A 26,832-nucleotide genomic window follows, 5' to 3' on the forward strand; every position below is an offset into this window, starting at 1 on the left:
CGCCCCAGATTCAAAACCAAAATCCAATTACTTTCAACTCCCAAACACCGCATCCCCACTTAAACCAAAACACCAATCCTCAAACCTACCCACAAAACTACCAAATCACCGAGAACGTCCCAAGTTCTTCTATAGCTCCACCACTCCCAAAAAGAACCACATTTCAAGCTTCCATTCCTGCCGAGCATGAGGTGCACTCTGAGTTGGATCACTATGATGAACAAGAGAGAGAGTGGAAGGCAAGAGAAGATGCAAAGATTGACATAAAAGAGGAGATCAAAAGGGCTATGAAAGAGCTGCAGTGCATCCCAGACGTCGCCGAACTGAGTTATGGAAAATTGTGTGTCCACCCAAATTTGAACCTTCCTGAAGGGTTAAAAATTCCGAAGTTTGATACCTTCGGAGGAGTAGGCAACCCCATGGCGCATTTGAGAGCGTACTGTGACCAGCTCGTGGGAGTTGGCAAAGTTGAGGCTTTATTGATGAGGCTTTTCAGCCGGAGTCTCTGCAAGGAGGCCCTCGAGTGGTTTACGTCACACGAAACTAGGCAATGACCCAGTTGGAGCGCGCTAGCTAAAGACTTCATTGACCGATTTGCGTACAATGTTGAGATAGTCCCTGATCGGTATTCTTTAGAAAAAATGAAGCAGAAACCGACTGAAAGCTATCGAGAATTTGCCTATAGATGGAGGAAAGAAGCAGCAAGGGTGAGGCCTCCAATGACTAAAAAGGAGATTGTAGAAGTGTTTGTACGGGTGCAAGAGCCCGAATACTATGACAGAATCATTTTGTTAATCGGAGCCAAATTTGCCGAGATAGTCAAAGTTGGCGAGACTATCGAAGACGGCCTGAAGTCGAGGAAGATAGCCTGAGTATTCGCATCTCCTGTATCTTCCGAATTAATAAGGAAGAAGAGAGAGGAAGTTGCCGTTATTTTCTATGGGGGAAGAAAAACTCCCAGAAACTCATCGCGTCCTCAAATTGCTCCAAGCCTTCACCGAAGTCTCACCAAGCCTATTACCCACAGTCCAATCATCCTAGCAACCACAATACTGCCTCCACCTATCCAAATGCTCAAATTTTGTCGTACCAAAATCCATCCCCAAATCTCCAAAAATTTTCCCCTATGTACCCAAATTACCCCAATCTTACCGAATTCCGCCCCCTTATCAGAATATTTCTCCCAACTCTGTCAATTTACAGTCGAGCTACCGAGTGCATGCCCCCACTTTTCAAGTCCAAGCTCCAGCATATCAAAATCCCCTCCCGGATTACCAAGCTCCAGTGCCAAATTACCAGACAAACCCTTACCCTAGAACCCAAGCTCCTCGCCTAAATACCTGCAATTATCAGCAAGTTCCTCCCCCTCAGCAAAACGGGTATGATCCTTCTCGTCCAAGGCTTGAAAAAAAGCCTTCGAGGAACTTCACTGCACTAGCTGAAAGCCAGACCAAACTCTTCGAAAGACTATCAGCGGCTGGATACATCCACCCTGTGGGGCCCAAGCCCGTGGATGTCAACTCTAAGTTTTACGAACTGGAGAAATGATGCGCTTATCATTCCAACAGTGTTGGACATGACATAGAAGACTCTATTAATCTTAAGCACAAGATCCAGGATCTGATCGACCAGGAGGTAGTCTCCCTCCAACCGACAGTGCTAAACGTCAATACAAATCTGTTGCCGAATCATGGAGGTGGAAACATTAATATGATAGAAACGGACGAAGATGAGTGTGAAACCAAGAGGATTACTCCTTTTGCGCAGGAAGACTTGGAAAGGGCTGTCAGTCTTTTAAGCGTCAAAGAAAAGAGAGAGTTTGTTATTCTGACACCTACAAAGGTTGTTGCCTTGGTGCCTTCGAAAACTCTTTCCAAACCCAAGTTTGTCATCGAAACCGCTGTGGCCCAAGGCATGACCAGGTCCGGAAGATGTTACACTCCTGATGAGCTTGTTCTCGGAGGACAGAAGAAATACCATGCCAAGAGTCCAATAAGCGAAACAGAAGCAAAAGAGTTCTGGAGGAGGATGCAATCGAAAGATTATTCCATTGTCAAACACTTAGAGAAGACTCCGGCTCAGATCTCCATGTGGGCCCTACTGATGAGCTCCCGGCCCCACAGGCAGGCTTTGATGAAAGCTCTTGATGATACGTACGTGCCCTCAGGTACAAGCAGCAATAACGTGGCTGCCATGATTCATCAAGTCATTCGGGGCACCGCATCAGCTTCTGTGACGATGAGTTGCCAGCCGAAGGGAGATCCCACAACAAAGCTCTGCACGTCACTGTGATATGCCGTGGAAAGGTCGTCAATCGTGTTTTGGTAGATGATGGATCTTGTTTGAATATATGCCCCTTGTCAACATTGAAACGGCTGAGGTTTGACCTCAGAAAATTTGAGCAAAACTAGGTTAATGTAAGAGCGTTTGATGGTGTGCAAAGAGACACATTGGGGGCGGTGAACTTGACCCTTCAAATGGGCCCCGCAGAGTTCAGCGCGAAGTTCCAAGTGTTGGATATCAGCACCAGTTATAACCTTCTTTTGGGAAGGCCGTTCATTCACATGGCTGGGGCCGTCCCCTCCACTCTCCATCAAATGATGAAGCTGGTATGGAAAAATGAGGAGCTAGTTGTTCACGGTGAGAGAAGTCACTCAGGCAAGCAGGTGCCGGTCTTTGACGAGACGCCGCAAGGTGCAGAATTTTACACGGTGGAGTTGGTAAATGCAACCGATGAGGATTTGGCCCCGCAGACCCCCACTCTAGCCGTGTACAGAATGATCGCCACAGTAATGCTACAGAATGGGTTCAAGCCAGGTTTCGGATTGGGAAGAGATTCCCAAGGGATTATTGAACCTGTTCCAGTCTTTGCTAAAGGATCCAAATATGGTTTAGGGTACATCCCTAGAGATGACAACGGGAAGATGAAGAAGAAAAAAGATCAAGAGTTGGCTAAACCGATCCCGCATCTGTATCAATCCTTTCCAATCTGGGAGTATGTCGATCCTGAAGACTGTAGGGAAGGAATCTGTGACCTCTTCAAAGAGATCAATGCTATTATCGAGGAGGAGGTCGAGTCAGTTGACATCCGTGATGCTGAACCAGGGAAGGTGCTGCAGAACTGGACTTCCACGCCGATCCTGATGTCCCAAACTCTTCGGCAGAAAGGGGTTATTTTATGCATTCTAAAATCGGTGGTTGTCTGGACGAGGCCCGAGACCTACTATTTTTGCATTTTTCTTAATTGTCCAAATTTTGAATTTTTGTTGTGATGTTTAAAAAGGGCAGCATGGCCCTGTGCCATGACCAATGTTTGCATTTCGTTTTAAATGAGAGCCTCTTTATTTTTTAACTTTGTTTACTTAACTGTTTGTTACACTTTACTTTCCTAATTTTGTCTATTTATGATTTCAGTAACATAAGTTACAGACCCGCCAATGTCATGTCAAGTCATGAGCTAAATGAACAAAATGACTACACGGTTGACAATGATGAAGAAGAAAGTGGGGAACCAGATTATGTTGCCGAAGAATTTCGACAGTTTGAGAATCAGCATAAACCGAATCTAGAGGAGATGGAAACGGTGAATTTGGGAGATTCGGAATGTGTCAAGGAGGTTAAGATCAGCACCCACCTAAATGAAACTCAGAAGGAGAGCCTGGTTCATTTGCTTGCCGAATACAGTTATGTGTTTGTTTAGGAAGTCGGTGATATGCAGGGGTTGAGTACCGATGTCGTATCTCATAAGCTACCTATCAACCCAGGGTTCGAGCCAGTGAAACAAAAGACTCGAAAATTCAAACATGAGCTGAGTTTGAAGATTAAGGAAGAAATCACCAAGCAAATAGAGTCTCGATTGGTGGATGTAACGCAATATCCAACCTGGTTAGCCTATGTCGTCCCGGTCACCAAGAAGGATGGGAAAATCAGGATTTGTGTTGATTACAGAGATCTCAACAAGGCTAGTCCAAAGGATAATTTTCCGTTTCCAAATATCCTTATTTTGTTTGACAACTATGTCAAGCATGAGATGCAGTCATTTGTGGATTGTTACGCAGGTTATCACCAAATTTTGATGGATGAAGAAGACGCGGAAAAATGGCTTTCATCACACCTTGGGGTGTATGTCACTACAGGGTGATGCCATTCGGCCTCAAGAACGCCGGTGCCACTTACGTGAGAGCCATGACGACTATTTTCCATGACATGATTCATAAGGAAGTTGAAGTGTACGTGGACGACGTCATAATCAAATCCTGGGAGAATTCAGATCATTTGACACACTTAAGGAAATTCTTTGAACGTTTGCATCGGTACAACTTGAAGTTAAATCCAGACAAATGCGTTTTTGGAGTCGCAGCTGGGAAGTTGTTGGGACTTATAGTCAGCAGAAGGGGTATTGAGCTTGACCCCTGCAAGATTAAAGCAATTCAAGAGTTACCTCCTCCGAAAACGAGAAAAGAGGTGATGAGTTTCTTAGGGAGGGTAAACTATATTAGCCGGTTTATAGCACAATCAACAGTGGTGTGTGAGCCTATTTTGAAGTTGCTGAAGAAAGACACCTCGACTAAGTGGACCGAGGAGTGCAAAACTGCTTTCGATGCTATCAAGAGCTACTTGTCTAACCCACCAGTATTGGTTCCTCCGCGAGAAGGGTGTTCTTTGTTGCTGCACTTGTCTTTTCCAGATAGTGCCTTCGGATGTGTACTTGGTCAACACAATGAGACAGGAAAGAAGGAAAGTTCTATCTACTATATAAGCTAGAAGTTTACTCCGTACGAGTCTCGTTACACTTTGCTGGAAAGAACATGCTGTGCTCTGACGTGGCTTGCTCAAAAATTAAGACATTATTTATCTTTGTATATTACATGTCTCATTTCCAGAATGGATCCATTGAAGTACATTTTCCAGAAAGCGATGCCGACTAGAAAGTTAGCTAAATGTAAAATGCTGTTGAGTTAGTTCGATATCGTCTATATGACTCAGAAGTCAATAAAGGCACAAGCTTTGGCTGATCATCTTGCAGAGAATCCCGTGGATGAAGAATACAAACCACTCAAGACTTATTTTCATGATGAAGAAGTATCATTTGCGGGTGAAGATATTTCTGAAACATACCCAGATTGGAGATTATTCTTTGACGGAGCGGCAAATCACCAAGGTAAAGGTATTGGAGCAGTCTTAGTGTCAGAATACGGTCAACACTATCCCATGGCAGCTAAACTACGATTTAATTGCACAAACAACATGGCTGAATACGAAGCTTGTATTCTTGGTTTGAAAATGATCATCGACCTGAATGTTTACGAGTTACTGGTTATTGGAGATTCAGACCTTTTGATTCATCAAGTTCTAGGTGAATGGGCTGTGAAGAACTCGAAGATTATACCTTACGTACAGTATGTGCAAAATTTGTGTAAAAGGTTTTGCAAGATCGTTCTGACATTATCCCAGAATATAGAATGAATTAGCCGACGCTCTTGCCACCATCGCTTCGATGATCAAACATCCGGATACTGATTACATCGACCCACTGGATGTAGAGTTGAAGGAACATCCAATCCATTGTTCACATGTTGAATCAGAACCAGATGGTTTGCCTTGGTATTTTGACATAAAGAGGTACTTGGAGTCTGGGACATATCCAGAAGACGCTATTCTAATCAGAAGAAGTCGATACACCGTATGGCTCTCAATTTCTTTCTAAATGGAGAAGTCCTGTATAGGAGGACTCCAGATTTGGGTCTTTTAAGATGTGTAGACGCTGCTAAAGCTGTGAGGCTTATTGAACAGGTGCACGTTGGAGTTTGTGGCACACATATGAATGGGCTTAATTTGTCAAGAAAGGTCCTTTGATCTGGTTATTTCTGGATGACTATGGAGAATGATTGTTGCAAATTCGTGCAAAAATGCCACAAATGTCAGGTGCACGGCGATTTGATACGGGTGCCACCTCACGAACTTAACGCTATGAGTTCACCTTGGCCATTTGTAGCTTGGGGAATGGATGTCATCGGCCCTATAGAGCCGGCCGCTTCTAATGGACAAAGATTCATTTTGGTTGTCATCGATTATTTCACCAAGTGGGTGGAGGAAGTCTCATACAAGTCGGTAACCAAGAAAGTGGAGGCTGATTTTGTCCGCAACAATCTGATATGCAGATTTGGAGTTCCAAAATCCATCATTACTGATAATGGTGCAAACCTCAACAGTCATTTGATGAAAGAGATATGTGAGCAGTTTAAGATTATTCATCGAAAATCAACTACTTATCGCCCCTAAATGAACGGAGCTGTAGAGGCCGGCAACAAGAATATCAAAAAGATTTTGAGGAAAATAATTGACAAACATCGAGGTTTGCATGAAGTGTTGCCATACGCTTTACTAGGTTATCGAACGGAGGTCAGAACATCGACCGGTGCTACTCCATACTTACTAGTATATGGAACAGAGGCAGTCATACCTGTCGAAGTCGAGATACCTTCATTGAGGATCATTCAAGAAGCTGAGTTGAGTAACGCTGAATAGGTTAGCAAACGGATTGATCAACTAGCTTTGATTGATGAAAAGAGAATGATTGCCGTTTGTCATGGCCAATTGTATAGACAGAGAATGACTAGCGCTTTTCACAAAAGAGTAAGAGCTAGAAATTTTGAAGTTGGCCAGTTGGTTCTTAAGCGTATTTTCCCTCATCAAGACGAATACAAAGGAAAGTTCGCACCAAATTGGTAGGGTCTTTACATGGTTCGTAAAGTACTGTCTGGAGGTGCTTTGGTCCTGTCAGAGATGGATGGCACCGTATGGCCCAAACCAATAAACTCAGATGCTGTCAAGAGATACTATGTGTGAAGTTTCATTTTGCATTTTCTGTTATTTACTTATAATCGTTCTATATTCTTGTATGTGTTCAATTTGAATTCTTATCTCTCTTTTAATGAACTACGTCTAACCTGAATTCTCGAGAACGAGATACGTAGAGGGCCTATATCGGCTTTGGTCACCCCGTTTATCACCTTAAATTATTTCTTTGTATCTGAACTACGTTCGACCTGAATTCTCAAGAATGAGATACGTAGGCGGCCTATATCAGCCTCGGTCGGTTTCTTTGTAAATTTTATTCTTGTTAACCTTTAAGGGGAACTACGTTTGACCTGATTCCTGCCTCAACGGGATACGTAGGCGCCACAAATGTTCAGTTATATCTCTCGTAAGTTTTATTCCTTTTGCAGTGAAACTGGGAAAGAATTTTTGAGAGGGACTCAAAAATTCTCCAGAAGAAGGTTCCTCCGCGGCAAGTCAAACTAAAGATATTTCGAGACTTGCAACTGGGACAGAATTTTTGAGAAGATCTCCAAAATTTCGCGATCTGCTCAGTTACAGTGGAAAGATAATCAAGACAGTTAATTGGGAACAATGGTCTTCCCTACATGTCCGGAGCGCCTCTGAAACTCATCAGCGAATGTCAGATAGACCTTCAAGTGTAAGGTTTAAAGAAGCTTGTTAAACTTGATATGACATGACTTGTCAGTGACCTTTTCAAAATACTATTTCCTAAAAATTTTATTTCTCTCAAATTTTCCCTTTTATGTTTCATTTGTTTTGGCGTAAAATATTTTGTCTTATCTATCAAAAGTCGAGAAATCGGGAAATCAACCAGAGATATCAAGACAAAGAGAAAACAACTGAAGAAGTCGACACAGATCAGTATGTTTTAAAACTGACAATTTTTCTGTGAATGCAGGTTTATACCTTTGCTTTGAAATCAGCCAAATTCTCTCGACGAATGAATATAGAGAGCTCCCAAAAAGGAGAAAACTATCCCTAAAATCAGTAATTTTATAGAGAGCAGGAAGCAGTTCATATCGTTTGTGTCAGGAGACTTGGGAATGTGGTTTGTTTATTTCAAGCAATTTCCAGCAACATGAAATTTACAAAGAGTGTCTAGCCAGATTCAAAGGTAAATCAAACAGGAATCTCTACGAAGATTTCACGATCTCCAAAGGACGCTATTTGCATTACATTATCAAGCAAGATAATTATTGTCAATCAAGACAATGCATTACCCCAGAAGAGATAGTTATTTTATTATTATTTTATTATCGATCAAGTCGATATATTATGTAGAGGTCGTCTTGCCATTATCATCAACACAGACGATATAAATATTCATGCATTGCGAGTTAAAAATCATGCATTGAGAAAAGTCATGCATTGCGAAAATCATGCATCGCGGAATCATGCATTGCGGAAAGTCATGCATTGCGGAAAATCATGCATTGTGGAAGTCATGCATTGCGGAAAATCATGCATCGTGGAAAATCATGCATTGCGGAAAGTCATGCATTGCGGAAAATCATGCATTGCGAGTTTGGAATTTATGCATCACGAGAAGATTTCATGCCTCGTCAAATTTATACATCGCGAGAAGACTTCATACCTCGCTGGAATTTATGCATCACGAGAAGAATCAAGGCCTCATTGAAAATTATGCATCGCAGAAATCATGCATCGCGAGTCAATAGTTATGCGACGAGAAGATTCCATGCCTCATCAAAATTTACACATCGCGATAAGACTTTATACCTCGCTGGAATTTATGCATCACGAGAAGATTCCATGCCTTGTTGAAATGTGCGCATCGCGAGAAGATTTCATGCCTCGCCGAAAGTTATGCATTGCAAGAAGATTTCTTACCTCATAGGAATTTACGTATCGCGGGAAGATATTCACGCCCCGCAAGAAAGAAATACACAGATAAAGAAAGGGAAATCGTGTATCCCAAGAGAAATATTTATCCATCGGCATCAACCACATTCTTTTATTTTGATAAAAGTAAACATCCAGAAGAACATCAAAGATGACAACAAAAGAAATATCGATATCGCATCAACATTTTTTTATTTTAACATCAAGTATAGAGTACATTAAAGATTATGCTACAAAACACAAGTCATAAGCTTTATTTGCTGTACGTCAGACTGATCGAGTCGACGTCAAATATTGAGGAGAACAATGAAGTGTCAACATGGTAAAAGACACTGTCTCCCATCCTAATTGAATTTTAAGCTGACGAGTTTTTATTTCAGTCTTTGTCGAGAGCATCCAAAAGGATGAATTCTCCGAAAACCACAGGTGTGGATGACATCAAAAAGTATGCAGTACAACGTGGAACTTTTCCTTAGCAGCGAATTGGGACACACTCCGAAGAGGAATGTCAAACTCTTGGGACGCGAGTAGAGGAGCGACTTCCACCACAATCGAACAACACTCCTATCTCAGAGCATGTGGGTTTTTCTTTAGTTTTGTCAGTTTGAGTCCCGCATCTGAAATTTTGATTTACCGGAAGCAAGTTTCCAATCTGAGTGACAATGTGCCAAGAGCTTTGGAAAATATGTCTGTGTAAGTTCTTAACTATGGGTGTGAATCACGCCGCATTCATGTCTAAGAGGTTACAAGCCTCCTTTTCATACTCGTTTAACTTTTCACTTATCCAAAACCAAAGGTTACCTAGCATAATAGATTTTCTTTTCAATCGATCGAGTCGAACTACACACAGCCTGATTCCTAAAGGTTTAAGGATATGTAGGCGGATTCAATGTTGAAAACTCGGCTGTATTCCAACATTCGCTCTCGCAATCTACTCTCAAGCATTTCGATACCTTCATAATTCGATATCGAGGTAACTTTTGAATTCTTTCAAAATCGTGGAAAATCATGCATTGCGGAAAGTCATGCATTGCGGAAAATCATGCATTGCGAGTTTGGAATTTATGCATCACGAGAAGATTTCATGCCTCGTCAAATTTATACATCGCGAGAAGACTTCATACCTCGCTGGAATTTATGCATCACGAGAAGAATCAAGGCCTTATTGAAAATTATGCATCGCAGAAATCATGCATCGCGAGTCAATAGTTATGCGACGAGAAGATTCCATGCCTCATCAAAATTTACACATCGCGATAAGACTTTATACCTCGCTGGAATTTATGCATCACGAGAAGATTCCATGCCTTGTTGAAATGTGCGCATCGCGAGAAGATTTCATGCCTCGCCGAAAGTTATGCATTGCAAGAAGATTTCTTACCTCATAGGAATTTACGTATCGCGGGAAGATATTCACGCCCCGCAAGAAAGAAATACACAGATAAAGAAAGGGAAATCGTGTATCCCAAGAGAAATATTTATCCATCGGCATCAACCACATTCTTTTTATTTGTTAAAAGTAAACATCCAGAAGAACATCAAAGATGACAACAAAAGAAATATCGATATCGCATCAACATTTTTTTATTTTAACATCAAGTATAGAGTACATTAAAGATTATGCTACAAAACACAAGTCATAAGCTTTATTTGCTGTACGTCAGACTGATCGAGTCGACGTCAAATATTGAGGAGAACAATGAAGTGTCAACATGGTAAAAGACACTGTCTCCCATCCTAATTGAATTTTAAGCTGACGAGTTTTTATTTCAGTCTTTGTCGAGAGCATCCAAAAGGATGAATTCTCCGAAAACCACAGGTGTGGATGACATCAAAAAGTATGCAGTACAACGTGGAACTTTTCCTTAGCAGCGAATTGGGACACACTCCGAAGAGGAATGTCAAACTCTTGGGACGCGAGTAGAGGAGCGACTTCCACCACAATCGAACGACACTCCTATCTCAGAGCATGTGGGTTTTTCTTTAGTTTTGTCAGTTTGAGTCCCGCATCTGAAATTTTGATTTACCGGAAGCAAGTTTCCAATCTGAGTGACAATGTGCCAAGAGCTTTGGAAAATATGTCTGTGTAAGTTCTTAACTATGGGTGTGAATCACGCCGCATTCATGTCTAAGAGGTTACAAGCCTCCTTTTCATACTCGTTTAACTTTTCACTTATCCAAAACCAAAGGTTACCTAGCATAATAGATTTTCTTTTCAATCGATCGAGTCGAACTACACACAGCCTGATTCCTAAAGGTTTAAGGATATGTAGGCGGATTCAATGTTGAAAACTCGGCTGTATTCCAACATTCGCTCTCGCAATCTACTCTCAAGCATTTCGATACCTTCATAATTCGATATCGAGGTAACTTTTGAATTCTTTCAAAATCGTGCATTGAATCAAGCTTATTGAACTACAAGTGGCTTGAATTCTCATATGGCCTAAAATATGTAGGAAACCCGTTTCAAGGGTTCGGCCATAATTCCTAAACCCTTTGCCAAATCCTTCCTTAAAAGATGAATGGGGTTAGTCAAAATAGGTTTGGTCAATTTCATTTTCCTCGAATTGCTTGCATCAACCCAAGTAAAATGAGGGAGAGTTGTTGACACCCAATTTTGACCCGCGTCGGTATAAATTAATTCTCGAGCTTCGTAAGTTCTCCAAAAAATTTAAATTAATTAGTTTTATAAATTTTGCAAAAATATAATAATATAATGCATGAACTTATGTTACTTCGGATACTTTTTATCATAACTTTAGATAATATATATGTTTACATAGTTATGTATATAATTGATACATTTTATGATTATTAAAATACCATCTCAAAAAATATTTTAGGTTTAGTAAATATTCTATTAAACTAGTTTAGCTTAAATAATGGTTATATTTTTTAATCACTATTTTACAATTTAAATAATTATATTACTAAATAAAGAAGCTCGTTAATTAATTAATACAAATTCGTTTATTTAAGGTTTAGCCAAATTAATCATTTTAATTCAATTGACTATTTATTAAATCTAACCCATTTTCCCTTTAATTCATTTAAAGGACCCTATTTGGGACTTTGCTTTAAAAACGAGCCCACCCCGCTTCCGCTCTAATCAAAGCCTGAATTATTTTAAGGATTAATTACCTGAATATACAACTTAAGTTTACATATTCTCCATATTTTCCTTATTTTTAAAAAAAATACTAAAATCCCTATTTTTTAATAAGTCTAATTTAACAGATACATTATTAAATTAGAATCCTAATAAATCCTAATTAATTAAATCTTATCCCTAATTTTACTCTTTATTTTCCCCAAATAAAGAACCCATTTACACCACTCCCAAAATTAATGCGTCAATTTCTCAACGGTTCATCTTCTCAATTTTGAAAATCAAAATTTGTGCTCTCCATCCGTTAGCCTTCATCTAATCTGTCCGCCATTTTTGTCTACTTTGTCAGCCTTTGAAAATCAAAATTGTGCTTTCCGTCTGTCTGTCTGTCTTCGTCTAATCTGTCCGCCATTTTTGTCTACTCTGTCCGCCTTAAAAAATCAAATCGCTAATTTCGTCTACTCTGTCCACCATTTTCATCCAATATTGTTGAAAGGTATTGTGTTCTTCTTCGATTCTCTCTTTTCATTCTTCTATTTTTCTAATATTTCATGGATCATCTGTCATTTAGTATTGGGATTACTCAAATAATCACTTCAAACTCTAACCAAATCTATATTTTTGAAGATCCGAAATTGGTTGAAAACAAGTCTAAGAGCTTGCATAATTGGTTTGCATTGTGTTGTTACAATTATGTATCAAGCACAATTTATGTTTCATGTATCATGTTAAAGTTTGTCGTTTATATAAAGTATCAAGTAGACAGACTTATAACTATAGTTACACGTATGTATCAAGTACAACTTTGCATTTTTTGTATCATGTTAGTATTAAGTAGACAGACTTATAACTGTAGTTACACTTATGTATCAAGTACAACTTTGCGTTTTTTGTATCATGTTAGGCTATAAAGTGTCTGTTAAGTATCATTTTGACTGACGTATGATATGTTGTTAGAATTATGTATCAAGTTTATTTTTGCATTTTATGTATCATATTAACAACTTTGCATTTTTTGTATCATGTTAGTATCAAGTAGACAGACTTATAATTGTAGTTACCTTTATGTATCAAGTACAACTTTGCATTTTTTGTATCATGTTAGGCTATAAAGTGTCTGTTAAGTATCATTTTGACTGACTTATGATATGCTGTTAGAACAGATTGGGCAGCATTGGATGCATATAAAGACAAGAAAACTGGAGAACTTTTGGGTCCACAACATTCGTTTAATGTGGAGTTTGCTCAAGACAACATGCAACAAATAAGTGATAGCCTGTGAGTATTGTTTATTATTTTATTTTATTTTTTGTATCTATTCATTCTTATAATTATTCTTATTGTTTTTGTAGTGATTGCGGACTATTCGTAGTTGTATATGCAGAATTCTGAGTGACAAAATCAACATGTCATGTAATAGTTTTAAGAGTAGCTATCTTCGCAAAAGATATGCGATTCTTTTATTGATGTATGGTCTCGACAAGATGAATGTTGGATATGTTAGCAACAGTGATGACCCTTCAAGAATGAAGAATGTATTAAACCCATCATCTGAAGATGAAATTGTTAATGTAGGCTAGTTAGTTTTCAATGTTTGATTTTTTTTTTTGTTTTTTGGAGTTAAACAAGATGTTTGAAGTATTTATTAACATAACAACACATATTGTTAAATTATGAAAGTGTTTTGATTTTTAAAATTATTTATTCTATTACTTTAATTTTATTTTTATTACCGTTATGAATTCAGGAATTATGTATACTGTTATTGGGACATGAATGTCATTATTGTATCAAAACTATAATAATAATAATTACATTAATGTAATTATTGTCATAAAAAAATACTTATTATATATACGTAAATATATTGCATGATACAAAAAAAGAAAATTATATACGTAATTATATTTTGTATATGATACATGAAATATCAAAATATATAATATCACAAACAGTGATACTAGTTATTACACTAGATACACGCCATTTTTTTTTTAAAAAAATTAATATCTTTTGTACAAATAAGATATATTCAGTACTATGATTTATATATATTACGAACAATTATTTGTCCTTCAAAATATGAAATTTTTTTAAGTATCTACACACATGATACTATATTACTAAATTAAATTAAATTAGAACTGACAATAATTTGGGTGAAATATCCGCAATTAATATTGATTAAAGTAAGTTTGAACAAAGATTATAAAATAAAGTATTTGATATATAAATATAATATAAAATTTAAATAGTGTTTAACAAAAAAAAAGAATTAGTCTGCCAAAAAAAAGGGAAGATCACTAATGAAAAGTTATAATTTAATTTAGAGTTTTATATTGGATAAAACTGATTTTGAAACACACAAGTTAATGCTTTTTTTTATGGAATTAATAACTGTAGCATATTAAAAGTAGGAATTAATTCAAATTTCAGTTTTTAGTCCCCCAAATCACTCAACAAACGGATAAAATAACATAATATAGAATGTATCCGACTGTTTTATTATGTATCAAAAACTTCTTAAAAATAAGGGATTTTTTGTAAATTGAAAAAAGTAGGGATAAAAGGTAATTTATGTTTTACACTATGTGATTTACATAATTTTTACTTATTTTAATTCCCAGCCCATTTTCCTTGCCAACCCCAATTCCCTTTCCAGCCCATTTATCCCTTTAAATTAATGTTCCAGCCCAATTCATTTCCTAGACCATCCAAGTTTTATTATTCCAAGCAGATCAGCCAAAGCTACTTTCCACCCGACCCAATCCCCTTTTCAACCCAGCCCAGCCCCCTTAAATTTTGACCCGACCCAACCTTCTTCCTCCCCTACCCGTTTTCCCCAGAAAAAAAAAACAGAGCCCAGACGCGAAAATCCCATGCGACTCCCAGCAGAAACAAGAAACAGCAGCCGCGAAATTTCCAGGAAAAACTCCCTCCATCACGTCTCCTTCACGCGTAAACTCCTCCCCCAAACACCCTCCTCTCTCTCCTTCTCTCTATCGCGCGTGAAGGAACAAATTTGTGTCGTCTTCCTCTGTGATTCATACAACAGTACGCCCGCGTAGCTGCAGCAATGAAGGCTGCAAATCCCATCCTTGTAGCGTAGGATCATTCCACGTAATGGTGCAAGGACACGCGATTAATCTGATCCCTCTATGTGTGCTCCCTTTCCGTTGGAATGCGACAAATTCGAGAGCATCTTCAGGGCATATTCCCTCAACCTTTGGATAAGATTTGGGCGTGTAAAGGCATCTTCCAGCCATTTCCCTTGGAAAAACCCTAATTTTCCTCTATTTAAACTCTCGTCTTGCTTCAGAAAACGGATTGGAAAATTCTTGGGGGAAAATTCTTTCAGTTTTCTTGTTTATTTCGGAAGACCTAAAGGAGAATTACAGAGGTTGGAAATTTTTTTTTGGGTAGATTTGAGCGGAGGATTTCTTTTCTCTCTATCATTTTTTTCTGTTCAAACTTTTTGAGAAGAGTTTCAAGATATCTTAGAAAGGGTTTCCAAGATCGTGCGAAACAAGTGATCAACAGATTGGTGAGCTAATCGATCTAGCGGCTTTCGTTTCGTCATTTGGTGTTCGTGTTTTCGTTTGGGGTGGAGGTTGTTGCTGATGCTGCTCGTTCTCGTCTCAGTCTTGCTGCACCCAAAAAGGTACGGTTTACCTCTTTCGAACTTACCTCATCTTTGTTGCTTTAATGCGATGGTTTTTAGCTGTGACTGTCGATTTTCTCTAGTGATATTCTAAATCGTTATATGTGTTTCTGTTCACCAATTTGTTGTTCCTTTGTTTCGTTTTTGGGTCAAGTTGTGTTGAGATACTCGAATGTGAGTATTCATGGTTGGTCTGTTTACGCTTTGACCCAATGGCTTCGTGTTTGTTTTCATCTTTGTTTCTCCTTGTGTTAAGTTTATTTAGTTGTCATCCGTCAAGTCGCATCTTATGCTTTCATTGCCAATTTTATCACTTCCTCCGTTCATTTGTTTGAGTGCTACAATCAGATTCTTGAAATATCAGTGTAGTTCTATTTTGTTCTTTGTGATATTTTTTTCTGTTTCGAGTGTTGAAGCATGTCGTTTCTTCCCCCATTCCATACTGGAAGTAGTAAAAATGTCAAATTCCATCTTGCTCATATATAGAAGCGAATTTTTTTTTTGCGATTCTCGTTGATATTATGCGCTGTTGGTCCATGTTTAACATGCTTATTTTATGTCATTCCATTTTGCTGTGACCTTCCTCAACTATAATACGTAATAATAATGCGAATATGTTTGTTTCTTCAGTTTTCATCCGCTGTATTTTAGAAAAAAAAATATACTTATGTTACTTTGGATTTGTTGTAAGTTGACATTTTCTATTATGTTTCTTCAGTGAAAAGTAATCAAATCCATTGCTTCAATCCTTTAGCCTGATGCAATATTTTCATATGTGGGTATACATATATATATAATAGTTGGGTAGAGTCTTCTTTTTCTTATTCGTTTAAAATTTTGTATAAAAAGTGGCAGTTCATTGATTCTATATATTTCCTTCTATGAATGCACGTGATTCGACTCTTTTCATACGTTTGTGGCATCATATCTCATGCTTCGAATAGTACGAGTAGAGCTCCGTTGATTCTCAAGTGATATGTCGGCATCCATTACTATTTGTTTTACTTAAAATTCTATGTTCATGTCAACGTGATGTTCCATTTAAGTATCTATTTTATCTTATCATGTATTATCTTTTCTAATAAAAATGCAAATTTTAATTATTTGTTTGTCCTTCTGCTTGTGAAATATGTTCCGGTCCTCACGGACTTTGTCTATGCATTTTCTCATTGGGACACAAAGGACCGAATCTCCATATTCTAATAAGCTTGCAAAATAGAAGAAATAGTTCCGAAAGGCTTACAGATACCAAAGTGAAAAGAATCGAAGAAAGTCACAGAAGGCGGATTGGAAGATTTTTTTTAATTTATTATGTTGTATTTATTTTGGGCATACGCCCTTCTCATTTTTACCTTGTATTTATTTTGTATGTTTAGACTGAAGTGGGTCGAAAACCCAAACGAGAAATAGGTTAAAAACCCAAAAAGCAGGTGGATCCAAATTTCGGTCAAGGCAGACAGAACCCGAAATTGGACCCAATCTCTCTCTCTCTCCCTCTTTACTATATTGTTTACATGCTTTGTTTGAATGCCATTAGCTTAGGATTAGGAAAACTCCAATCCCCATTGAAAGTCATACTATTTATCAAACTTAAAACTAAACTAAATTTTAAAACAATAATGTTCGAAATTCGCAAGTTCGCTTAGATTTAAATTTTAGGAAGTTTAACTTCAAATAAAATTCGCAAATCTTAAAAAATAATATTAGTCAAATGGTTAGTTGTCGGAAAGCCGCATTAAGCGGAACGTCTTAGGTGCCTTCAAAACATTCCTAAGACGTTAATAAGAATCCCCGAACCCTTTTAAATGTTTTCAAACAATTTTTCTGTTTAAGTTATTTGAAAACAATTTTCTTAATTTCTCTTAAAAAATTAAGTGGCGACTCCCTAAAAAGTCAAAAATATCTTAAAACAAAATAAATAAACTCTTTCAATTTTTTCGATAAAACAGAGTTGATTCTAGTATTTTTTTTTGTTATGTAGTTGAATATAATAGTTTGGGGGAAAGAAATAATTGAATCTAGAGGGTTTAGAGTTGAAAAACAACTAAAAGAATTCGTCAATTATCTGGGGAAGGGGTTCAGGCATTGTGCCACTCTGAGTGCCACACATCAATCTCTAAAATTTGTCCTCTAAGGCGCCGGAACTCCGGTGCACCCCAAGCAATGCCAGGTAGTTCAGCATGGTGCCCTGTTCCACTCAGAACACTAGGCGTTCTAAGTCTTCCACTTTTGACCACTTCTTTCCGTTTGAGTTCCCTTGCATCGTACCTAAGTTTTTAATCAATTTCTAAACTCTAAGGTACATCTAAAAAAGTGAGAACATCCATAACATTAGATCATGAGCCTTTAATCCATAATAAAGTAAAGAGTCAAGGCTAGAGAAGTTCATAGAGTTTTCTAAAATTCTTTCACAAAAATTTTAAATTTGTTTAAGACTTGAGTATTAGGTTGAGTAAAGAGTACAATGGAAGTTCATTTCTTTAAAGGATATATAGGAACTAAGTTTTCCCAAAGAAAAAATGTTGCCACATTTAAATATTAGAGGAAACATCAATTTCCAAATGAGTTCTCACGAATCGTTTTGAGTTCCATATCTAGTAAGAGATAAGCTTTTTGAGTAATTACCTCAAATCACAAAAAAGAGTTTTGTTTTAAAAAAATATGATTTGAGTATATTTTGGGACTAATATTAGGCACAGAGACAAGTTCATAATCATTCAAGTCTCCACAAACCATGTAGTCATTGTGGGTGAAAAGGGTCATCCTTTTGAGATGACACCTAATGCTTTTTAGTATAGACTAGTGGATCTAGTTAGTTGAGGTGTTCTATATCCTGATAAGTTATAGAACATTTCTGGCAGTGTGACGAGACGTTGTATAATCATATTAGCTCATAGTGATGGTCGTCCGTTATAGAATCTCCTACATAATTATTTTACTTTATTATAAAAGTAAATTGAGTTGTTATTACTATTTAAATGCTTTATAGAAATTGCACCTTTACTGTTGTTTTATTTTGCATTTGAGTTAAGTACCCATGAGTTGAGTAAATCTAAGGTAAGTGTTCTTTTCAAATTTATTTCATGCTTATGTTGTGTTTAGTTTTCCCCTCACATGCTTGTAAATTCAATGTACTGACGAATTTTAGCATGCATCGTTATGATACAAATACAGGAAATAAGGATCAGCATCAAGCGCCTCGTTGATCCGTTCGATCATTTATAGTTCGTTGGTGAGGCTCCTTGCTTTCGAAGGATCCAATTTTATTGTTTTTTTATAGAATTTTAGTTCATTAGGATGTCATGAGTCTGTTTCCGACACCCATCTCAGCTATAAGAGGCTTCATAGACGGTTAGTTAGTCCATTTAATTGTCATTATCTTGTTATTGGATTATGTTGAATTTTGAGTTTCCAATATGTTTAAGTCGAATCTTATATAATACATTTACGTTATCAACTTCAAACAACCATACCTCCTAGTTAAGGAAGATTTAGGTCTGCTGCAAGATACTATAGAGAATATCTTTAAATTATATTTCCTACTCCGCTGAGTTTGCTCAATTGTGAGTTCGTATGAGGGAGCTATGCCCATTGAAAATCAGGCTGTCTAGATAAGGAAAGTCAAAATGAGATATTAGAATTAAAAATGATTTAGTTTCACTTTTAGTGATTCAATTAGGGTCTAATTTGTTTGATTCAATTTGTGCATCATAAAATAAACCTAGGGTTTTAAGAGAAAAGAAAAGAAGGGGAGAAGAAGCTAAAAAATCGTCGCATTCATGGAGAATTGCTTGTGGATTTTGCTAAGGGTTAATCCCTACAAGGTATGTCAGATTGTATAGTGTTGTTTAATTTACCCACGTGCCAATATTGATTTATTTTAGTGAATTTATGTTCTTAAATGTATAGAAATTGGGTTCTTGATGGACTCTTATAAAGTTTCCATTGGTTCTTGATTGTTGAAGTTGTAGAGAAGTTCTTGATCTAAGTTCATGAAATTAAATGTTGTTTTGAGTAGATTCTTTCATATTTTGGTTATTTTGTTGAATGTAAGTGTTTGGGGAAAGAGCAAAATGAATCCAGAGGGTTTAGAGTTTAAAAACGACCAAGAGAATTCACCCAACATAAGGCTCTACAAGTTTTCCTCTAGGCATCGTGCCAATTGGTGCCCCCCAAGCCATGCTCAGTAGTCAGGCTCTAGTGCCCTCTGCCACTCAGAGCACTAGGGTTGTCAGGCCTTCAACTTTTACCGACTTATTTCCGTTTAAGTTCCCCTGCAGTGTACTAAGTTTTCTAATCGGTCTTTACACTCTAAGGTATGTCTAAATAACATGAGACATGAGTCTTATATCCATAATTCAATTCAAGGAAAGTAAAGAGTCAAGTCAAGAGAAGTTCATAGAGTTTTGCAAAATTCTTTCACAAATGTTTTAAATTTGCTTTAAGACTTGATTTTTGAGTTGAGTAAAGAGCAAAGAGTGAAGTTAATTTCATTAAATGATATATGGGAACTAAGCTATCACAAATAGCAAATATTTTAAGATAAGAGGAAACACTAATTCCCAAATGAGTTCTCATGAGTAGTTTTGAGTTACATCTCTTTTAAGAGATAAGCTTTTTGAGTAATTACCTCAAATCAAAGAAAGTGTTTTGTTTTAAAACATATGAGCTCAGTCTATTTTGGGAGTAGTATTGAGAATCAATATGCAGACAAGTTCACAATAACTCAAGTCTCCATTAATCATGCAGCCATCGTGGGTAGAAAGTGTCAAACTTTTTAGATGACACTTAGTGGTTTTAGCATAGACTAGTGAATCCACTTAGTTAAGGCGTTCTACATCCTGGTAAGTTATATGATAGTTCTGGAAGCATGGGTGGGAGGTTTCATAACCACATTAGCTCGTAGTGATGGTTGTCGGTAAGAAAAACTCACATAGAATTATGTTACTTTAATTTATGAGTAGATCGAGTTGTTACTACTGTTTAAATGCCTTATATAAGCTGCACCTTATTGTTGTTTTATCTTGCATTTGAGTTAAGTATCTATGAGTTGAGTGAAATTTCTTCTCAAATTCAGTTCAAGTTTATGTTGTGTTTAGTTTCCCCCTTAAATGCTTGTCCATTCAATGTACTGATGCCTTTAAGCCTGCATCATAAAATGATACAGTTAACATATATTGAGTCGACATATGTCTTAGTTATTAGAGGCTTTATAGACAATTGGTAGTTCGTTTAATTGTCATTATCTTGTTAATGGATATATGTTGAACTTTGAGTTGCCATTACGGCTAAGTCGAGTGTCATTTAATACATTCAAAGTTTTATATTGAGAAATGTAGTTTACATTTTAAGCCGATCTTATTTGATACATTCTAAGTTATGAGTTAGTCTTCCGCTAAGAGTTGCGCCAATCCAAGGGTTCGTATGGGGGTTGTAATGGTTCTTGAGTACCTGACACGTCCATGGTGTATGCTCGGAACATGACAAACTTTGTATCTGAGCCCTGAGTTCAAGATTCTCAAGGAGTCTATGAAGACGTATCTATAGAGTCCTAGTTATTGGTTTGAAGCACGTCACATCTATAATTATGAGGCTGCAACATTTTAGGATTTTTCTCCTTATCATACTCATTTCGTGCCATTGGGTTTATCTCTATACAAATTTCTTCCAAATCATGCTTGCGCGTATCTTTTAGATCATTCCTTCTCGAAGATCTATCCATTGTCACCTGGTTAACAAGGAACATTGAGGAACAAGGGTTAGTGAATGCACCAGAATTTCAACCTCAAGCTTAGGTCACCAATGCTGAGTTCCGTGAGGCCATCAGGATGTTGAGCCAAGTTCTGACCAACCAAGTAGGAAACAAAGAGAGAATCTTCAGGTAGTGGCTGATACTTCTATAATCGTGAGTTTCTAAGGATAACTCTTCGAGTTTCACTGGTTCAAGCATCACTGAGGATCAGGAAAATTTTGTCGAAGAACTTGAGAAGGTATTCAATATTATGCATGTCACTAATGTTGAAAGAGTGGAACTAGATGCACACCAGTTGAAGGTTATCACTAGAATATGGTTTGACCAATGAAAGAAGTCAAGAGATGAGCGTGCACCAATTTGAGTTGGTTTATGTTTGAGGAAACTTTCTTAGGGCGTTACTTTCACCGGGAACTAAGAGAATCAAAGGTACGATAATTCCTTAACCTTAAAAAGGAATCTATAAGTATTCATGAATATATACTTAAGTTCAACTAGTTTTCCCGTGATGCTTCAAAGATGGTTGCGAATATGAAGAGTAGGATCAGTTTGTTTATTGTTGGTTCATCTCGTTTGTCGAGCAAGGAAGGTAAGACAACTATGGTTATAGGTGATATAGGTATAGCGAGGTTGATGATTCATGTGAAAAAGGTTTAGGTGGATAAGTTGAGGGACAGAGAAGAATTGAGAAATACGAAAGCTAAAAAAGGGAATAAATCCAGGCAACAAACGAGAAATGCGAACCAATCTTCTTTCCAACAGAAACATAAGAGACCTGCTACATCATCTGCTAGTGTACCTGCACCAAGGAACAAAGGTGAGTGCAATATCCAGAACTCCCATAATTTTAAAACCTGAACATGCAGAGTCTCAAGGTAGTATGTCATAAAAAGGTAACTTGGCTCTTACATGTTCTAAGTGTGGAAGAAATCACCCTGAAGCGTGGTGCTATGACACCACAGGTTTTTTCAAGTGTGGTCAAGAGGGTTACTTCTAGAAACAATATCCAAAGAAGAGTAAAAGTAGTAGGAATAGGGGCAATAGGGTTCTTCAGTTGCTCACCAGACATGGCTGCACCTAGAGGAGCTATTGCTAGAACTAGGAGCAAACCGTCTTTATGATAGCAGTAGTCACCAAAGGCAAGATTATTCAGCAGATGTCGTCACTGCTATGATCAAAGTCTTTACTTTTAATGTTTATGCTTTACTAGACCGAAGAGTGAATTTATCTTTTGTAACTCCCCCCCCCCCCCCCCCCCCCATCGTGTTAACATTCTTGCTTAGTGCAATAATAATTTGTTCAATTTCTATTCCATTTCAACTAAAAACAGCGGGTTTCATATCCTACCGGATAGAAGATAGATCAGCAACACATATTTAGGAAATTTAAAGACAGCTACTTTACATACTAAATTTGACATAAAAGAGTTAAGACTTTAGATATACCTTCAAATTATCCTCTAGACTATCAGCCTTTTCATCCTTAATTTTTAAGAATCTATAGAGATTTACAATTGTGTGCCACATATAATGATGAAATATATGCTTCTGGTATGATAGAATTTGGTAATTTTTACAAGGAATTTTCATCTCGCAATTATCTGTTTGGGAAGCGTTGCCCAATGTCTGTAACTTTTTTGGCAAAATGCATGAATGAGCTTTTTAATTTATAGCCTATTTCATATTTGCTTTCATTGGTAGTGTCCAGTTTAGATACAATATCTAGAATTTAAGTTTTAAGAGTTTTAGAGTGTGTTTGGTACGAAGGAAAACATTTTCTGGAAAATGTTTTCCAATTTTCTCATGTTTGGTTGGGGTAAAAGTTTTGGAAAATGTTTTCCAAATCAACTCATTTTCCTCAAAATTAAGGAAAATGACTTCCCTTAAAAAATTAAGGAAAACATTTTCCAAAGCCCTCCTCCAATTTTAAATTACATTTTTTTTTGAAAAAATATAAATTTTTAAAAAAATATTTTCAATTTCAAAATTTTATTTTTTCACCGATCTCTGACCACCCTCCCCCTCTACCCCCTCCCCCAACACCACCCCTCCCCAAAAAATTAATTTTACTTTTTAAAAATATTTTCAACTCCAAATTTTTATTTTTAAGCTCCTACCTCTTCCCCCCCCCCCCCCCCCCCCCGGCCAGCCCCCTACCCACCCCTACCAACCCCAAAAAATTAATTTTATTTTTTAAAAATACTATCAACTTCAAAAAAAATTTTCATTCCTACCTCCTCCCTCTGCCCCCCCCCCCACCACTACTACCCCTACCCCTTATCACCACCACCCAAAAAAAAATTAGTTTTAAAAAATATTTCCAATTTCATAAATTATTTTGTATTCTAGTAAAAATAAAAAATATTCCTCAAAAGTATTTTTCATTCATAAATCAAACACTAAAAATCATTTCCGAAAAATAATTTCTACTCACCAACCAAACATGAGAAAATAAGTCCAAAATCTACTTGTTTTCCAGGAAAACATTTTCTAGGAAAACATTTTCCATGGAAAACATTTTCCTTCATACCAAACACACCCTTAATCTTTGAATTTAGTAGCTTTGAACCATTAGATTATAAAAATTAGGGGGTTAAGACCTATTGTTACAAATTAACATATAAATTTATCTTTATGTAATAATCAATTACAATTTTCAGAACGTATGATGTTTGAATTCTGGTTCTGCTACTATATATGTAATAATGTATTATATTTTAATGTTTTGTAAAATTTGAATGGGCATCAAGGACCATTTCTTAAAATAGCCATCGTGAGTTTTATGGCTCAGAAAGTCTACAAACACCTACATAATCTTGCAAGTTTAGCTTAAAAGAAGCAATGGAACTAAGAATGGGTCCATGGGAAGAATACTGATTGTTAATAATATGCCTAAAGTATGATGTAACCGTGGAAGCCAACAAGTTAAGGTATCAGATTACATATATAGTTTGATGTTTATTGATTTATCACCTTGTACCTTTTCTTCCACTCTTGACTACTACAAATGCAAATCCTTGCTTTACTGCAACAAAGGAACAATAAAAAATGAAAAGATAATCTAAGTGTAACATACTAAATATGCCCAAAGAACATGTACGGCTTCATAGTTAGAAGTTCGAAACTTATTACTCCCTCCGTCTAAAAAAGAATGACCCTGTTTCCTTGTTAGTCTGTTTAAAAAAGAATGACCTTTTCTTTTTTTGGCAACACTTTAACCTTAACTTTTCACGTGGCATGTTTAAGACCACAAGATTGAAGGGCATTTTGGTACATTTGACATAAATTTAATATAGAACCACAAGATTAAAAAGTCTTCTTTCTTTTTTTAAACTCCTTGTCAAGTCAAACTAGATTATTCTTTTTAAAACCGGGGGGAGGGTGGGGGGGGGGTAATTCTTTTTCATATGTCAAGTTCTATTGGCAAATAAAACATATTATGTAGCAAATAAAAATTTAGTGACGTAGTCACCGGGTTCATGACTGGTGAGTTTCATGAAGTTAATGATATACAAGGAGAACATCTTCTCAAATTATAAAAATGTAATGTAAAATTTAGTTGAGTGGTTTTATTGATACAAATTTCTAGGTTAAATGACTTAAATTAATAAATAAAGTTTAATGACTTTATTAAATAAATTCTTAAAGTTGAGGGACTGATTTAGGATATTAACTCAAAAATAGAGATGCATCGTTTAACATACTCTACTTGTATCCTTTTCATACGCAATGAACCTTCAGTATATCAAATGTATAAAAAAAAACTCAAATTTTATAAAGATTTCCGTAAAATTGTATTTTAATTAAAATTCCTAATATAATATTTATAGAAAAGGGTAAAAAAAAATACTCTAAATTATGCAAATAGATCATTATCCTTCATTAAATTTTGGGATAAAAATGTTAGGATCGAATTCACGCACACACACTTGATGAATGAAGAACACAAGAACTTTCAAGAGAAAGAGATGAGAGATCTAGAGAGAGAGAGAGAGAAAACCCAATATTTCGTGGTAACACCCCGTAAGTAAACTTCCACGACAGTGAGGTACATTTATATTAATAAATCAGAGTATTTTTTGTTACAGAGAATAAATAGGAAAGCCTAAAATAGAGAATAAATAGGAAAGCCTAAAATAGAGAATAAATAGGAAAACCTAAAATTAATCAGGCTCCACTACCTAACAATTCTCCCACTTGGAGACTGACTCAGTCATCCAAAAAATACATTCTCAAAAAAAATCTCTTCATCATCAACATCTTTACCGCACCGTAACATCTGTAGCAACAACTACAGAAGACCAACCGAGGTTTTACATAACCTCAGTTTCCCAACATCAACACATTTCGTCAAGATGTCTGTCGGGTTCTTTGCACCCTCTATCTTCTCCAATCACATATCACCATCCTCCACTGCCCTGCGAGTGAAATGGTATAGCCTTCTGATGTGCTTTGTCTTTGAATTATAGACTAGATTTTTCACGTACTGTATGGCACTCTGGCTATCTGAGTAAAGAATCTTCTCGCTCTGCTTCTTGCCCAATTCCTCAAGATAATCTGCCTGCCATATCATCTCTTTCCCAGCTTCAGCTATTTCCACATACTCAGCTTCAGTAGATGAAAGAGAAACACACTTCTGAAGCCTGGACATCCAACTCACTGTTGTTCCACCTATGGTGTAAATGTACCCGGATGTACTTTTTCTCGAGTCAACATCCCCACCAAGATCAGCATCCACAAAACCCTTTAGAGTCCCCTTGACTTTGCCAAAACAAAGTGAAGTACTGGATGTACCTCTCAGATATCTCAGAAGCCACTTCACAGCTTCCCAATGCTCTTTCCCAGGGTTCGCCCTATACCTGCTAACAACTCCCACTGCATGTGCTATATCATGTCTAGTGCAGACCATAACATACATCAAACTACCAACTGCTGAAGCATATGGAACAAGTGCCATATGATCACACTCCTCGGCAGTCTTGGGTGACTACTCCTTTGACAATTTAAAGTGATTTGCCAATGGAGTAGTCCTGGGCTTAGCATCATTAACCCTGAATCTGCTCATCACCTTCTCAATGTACAACTCCTGAGATAGATTTAAAGTTCCAGCAGATCTATCCCAAGAAATCTTCATCCCCAAAATCTGCTTTGCTGGACCCAAATCTTTCATCTCAAACGATGCAGATAACCTTGTCTTCAGATTGTTAATCTCCCTCATACTAGATTGTGCAATCAACATATCATCCACATACAAGAGTAGAAAGACATAAGAATCAGTGTATTTCTTGAAGTAATACAAGGATCCTTTTCAGCTTTGCAGAATCCACTCTTGGTCATGAAGGAGTCAAACTTCTTGTACCACTGCCTTGATGTTTGCTTTAGTCCATACATGATCCTGGTGATCTTGCACACCATGTGTTCCTTGCCTGGAACCACAAATCCTTCCGATTGGTGCATATAGATCTCTTTGTCCAGATCTCCATGCAAAAATGTTGTTTTTACATCCATTTGCTCTAGATGCAAATTCTCCGATGCAACAAAACTCAACAGAATTCAAATAGAGGTTAAATTCACAACAGGAGAGAATATCTCAGCATAATAAATA

General features: G+C 37.0%; 3 protein-coding genes and 2 long non-coding RNA genes across 5 annotated transcripts; all 5 read left to right on the forward strand.

Moving 5' to 3' along the window:
• The first annotated feature begins 641 nt into the window (after positions 1-641).
• Positions 642-2,292, forward strand: LOC138347655 (uncharacterized). Its single transcript, XM_069295958.1, has 3 exons — positions 642-824; positions 1,204-1,526; positions 1,569-2,292. The coding sequence occupies exons 1-3, from the start codon at positions 642-644 to the stop codon at positions 2,290-2,292; spliced, it is 1,230 nt and encodes a 409-aa protein (XP_069152059.1).
• Positions 2,293-2,477: 185 nt separating this feature from the next.
• Positions 2,478-4,141, forward strand: LOC138347656 (uncharacterized). The gene is made up of 3 exons (XM_069295959.1): positions 2,478-3,145; positions 3,415-3,616; positions 3,701-4,141. Exons 1-3 carry the CDS (start codon positions 2,478-2,480, stop codon positions 4,139-4,141), a joined length of 1,311 nt encoding a protein of 436 aa, XP_069152060.1.
• Positions 4,142-4,977: 836 nt separating this feature from the next.
• On the forward strand, positions 4,978-6,282 carry LOC104646489 (uncharacterized). Its single transcript, XM_069295960.1, has 4 exons — positions 4,978-5,394; positions 5,462-5,683; positions 5,794-5,847; positions 5,926-6,282. Exons 1-4 carry the CDS (start codon positions 4,978-4,980, stop codon positions 6,280-6,282), a joined length of 1,050 nt encoding a protein of 349 aa, XP_069152061.1.
• A 6,467-nt stretch (positions 6,283-12,749) lies between these two features.
• On the forward strand, positions 12,750-13,515 carry LOC138347267 (uncharacterized). Its single transcript, XR_011220044.1, has 2 exons — positions 12,750-13,093; positions 13,168-13,515. It is a non-coding gene; the product is annotated as an uncharacterized lncRNA (long non-coding RNA).
• Positions 13,516-14,672: 1,157 nt separating this feature from the next.
• Positions 14,673-16,902, forward strand: LOC101247798 (uncharacterized). Its single transcript, XR_182570.5, has 2 exons — positions 14,673-15,476; positions 16,659-16,902. It is a non-coding gene; the product is annotated as an uncharacterized lncRNA (long non-coding RNA).
• The last annotated feature ends 9,930 nt before the right edge of the window (positions 16,903-26,832 follow it).

This window comes from Solanum lycopersicum, chromosome 3 (assembly GCF_036512215.1).
Source record: "Solanum lycopersicum chromosome 3, SLM_r2.1".
Classification (NCBI taxonomy): Eukaryota; Viridiplantae; Streptophyta; class Magnoliopsida; order Solanales; family Solanaceae; genus Solanum; species Solanum lycopersicum.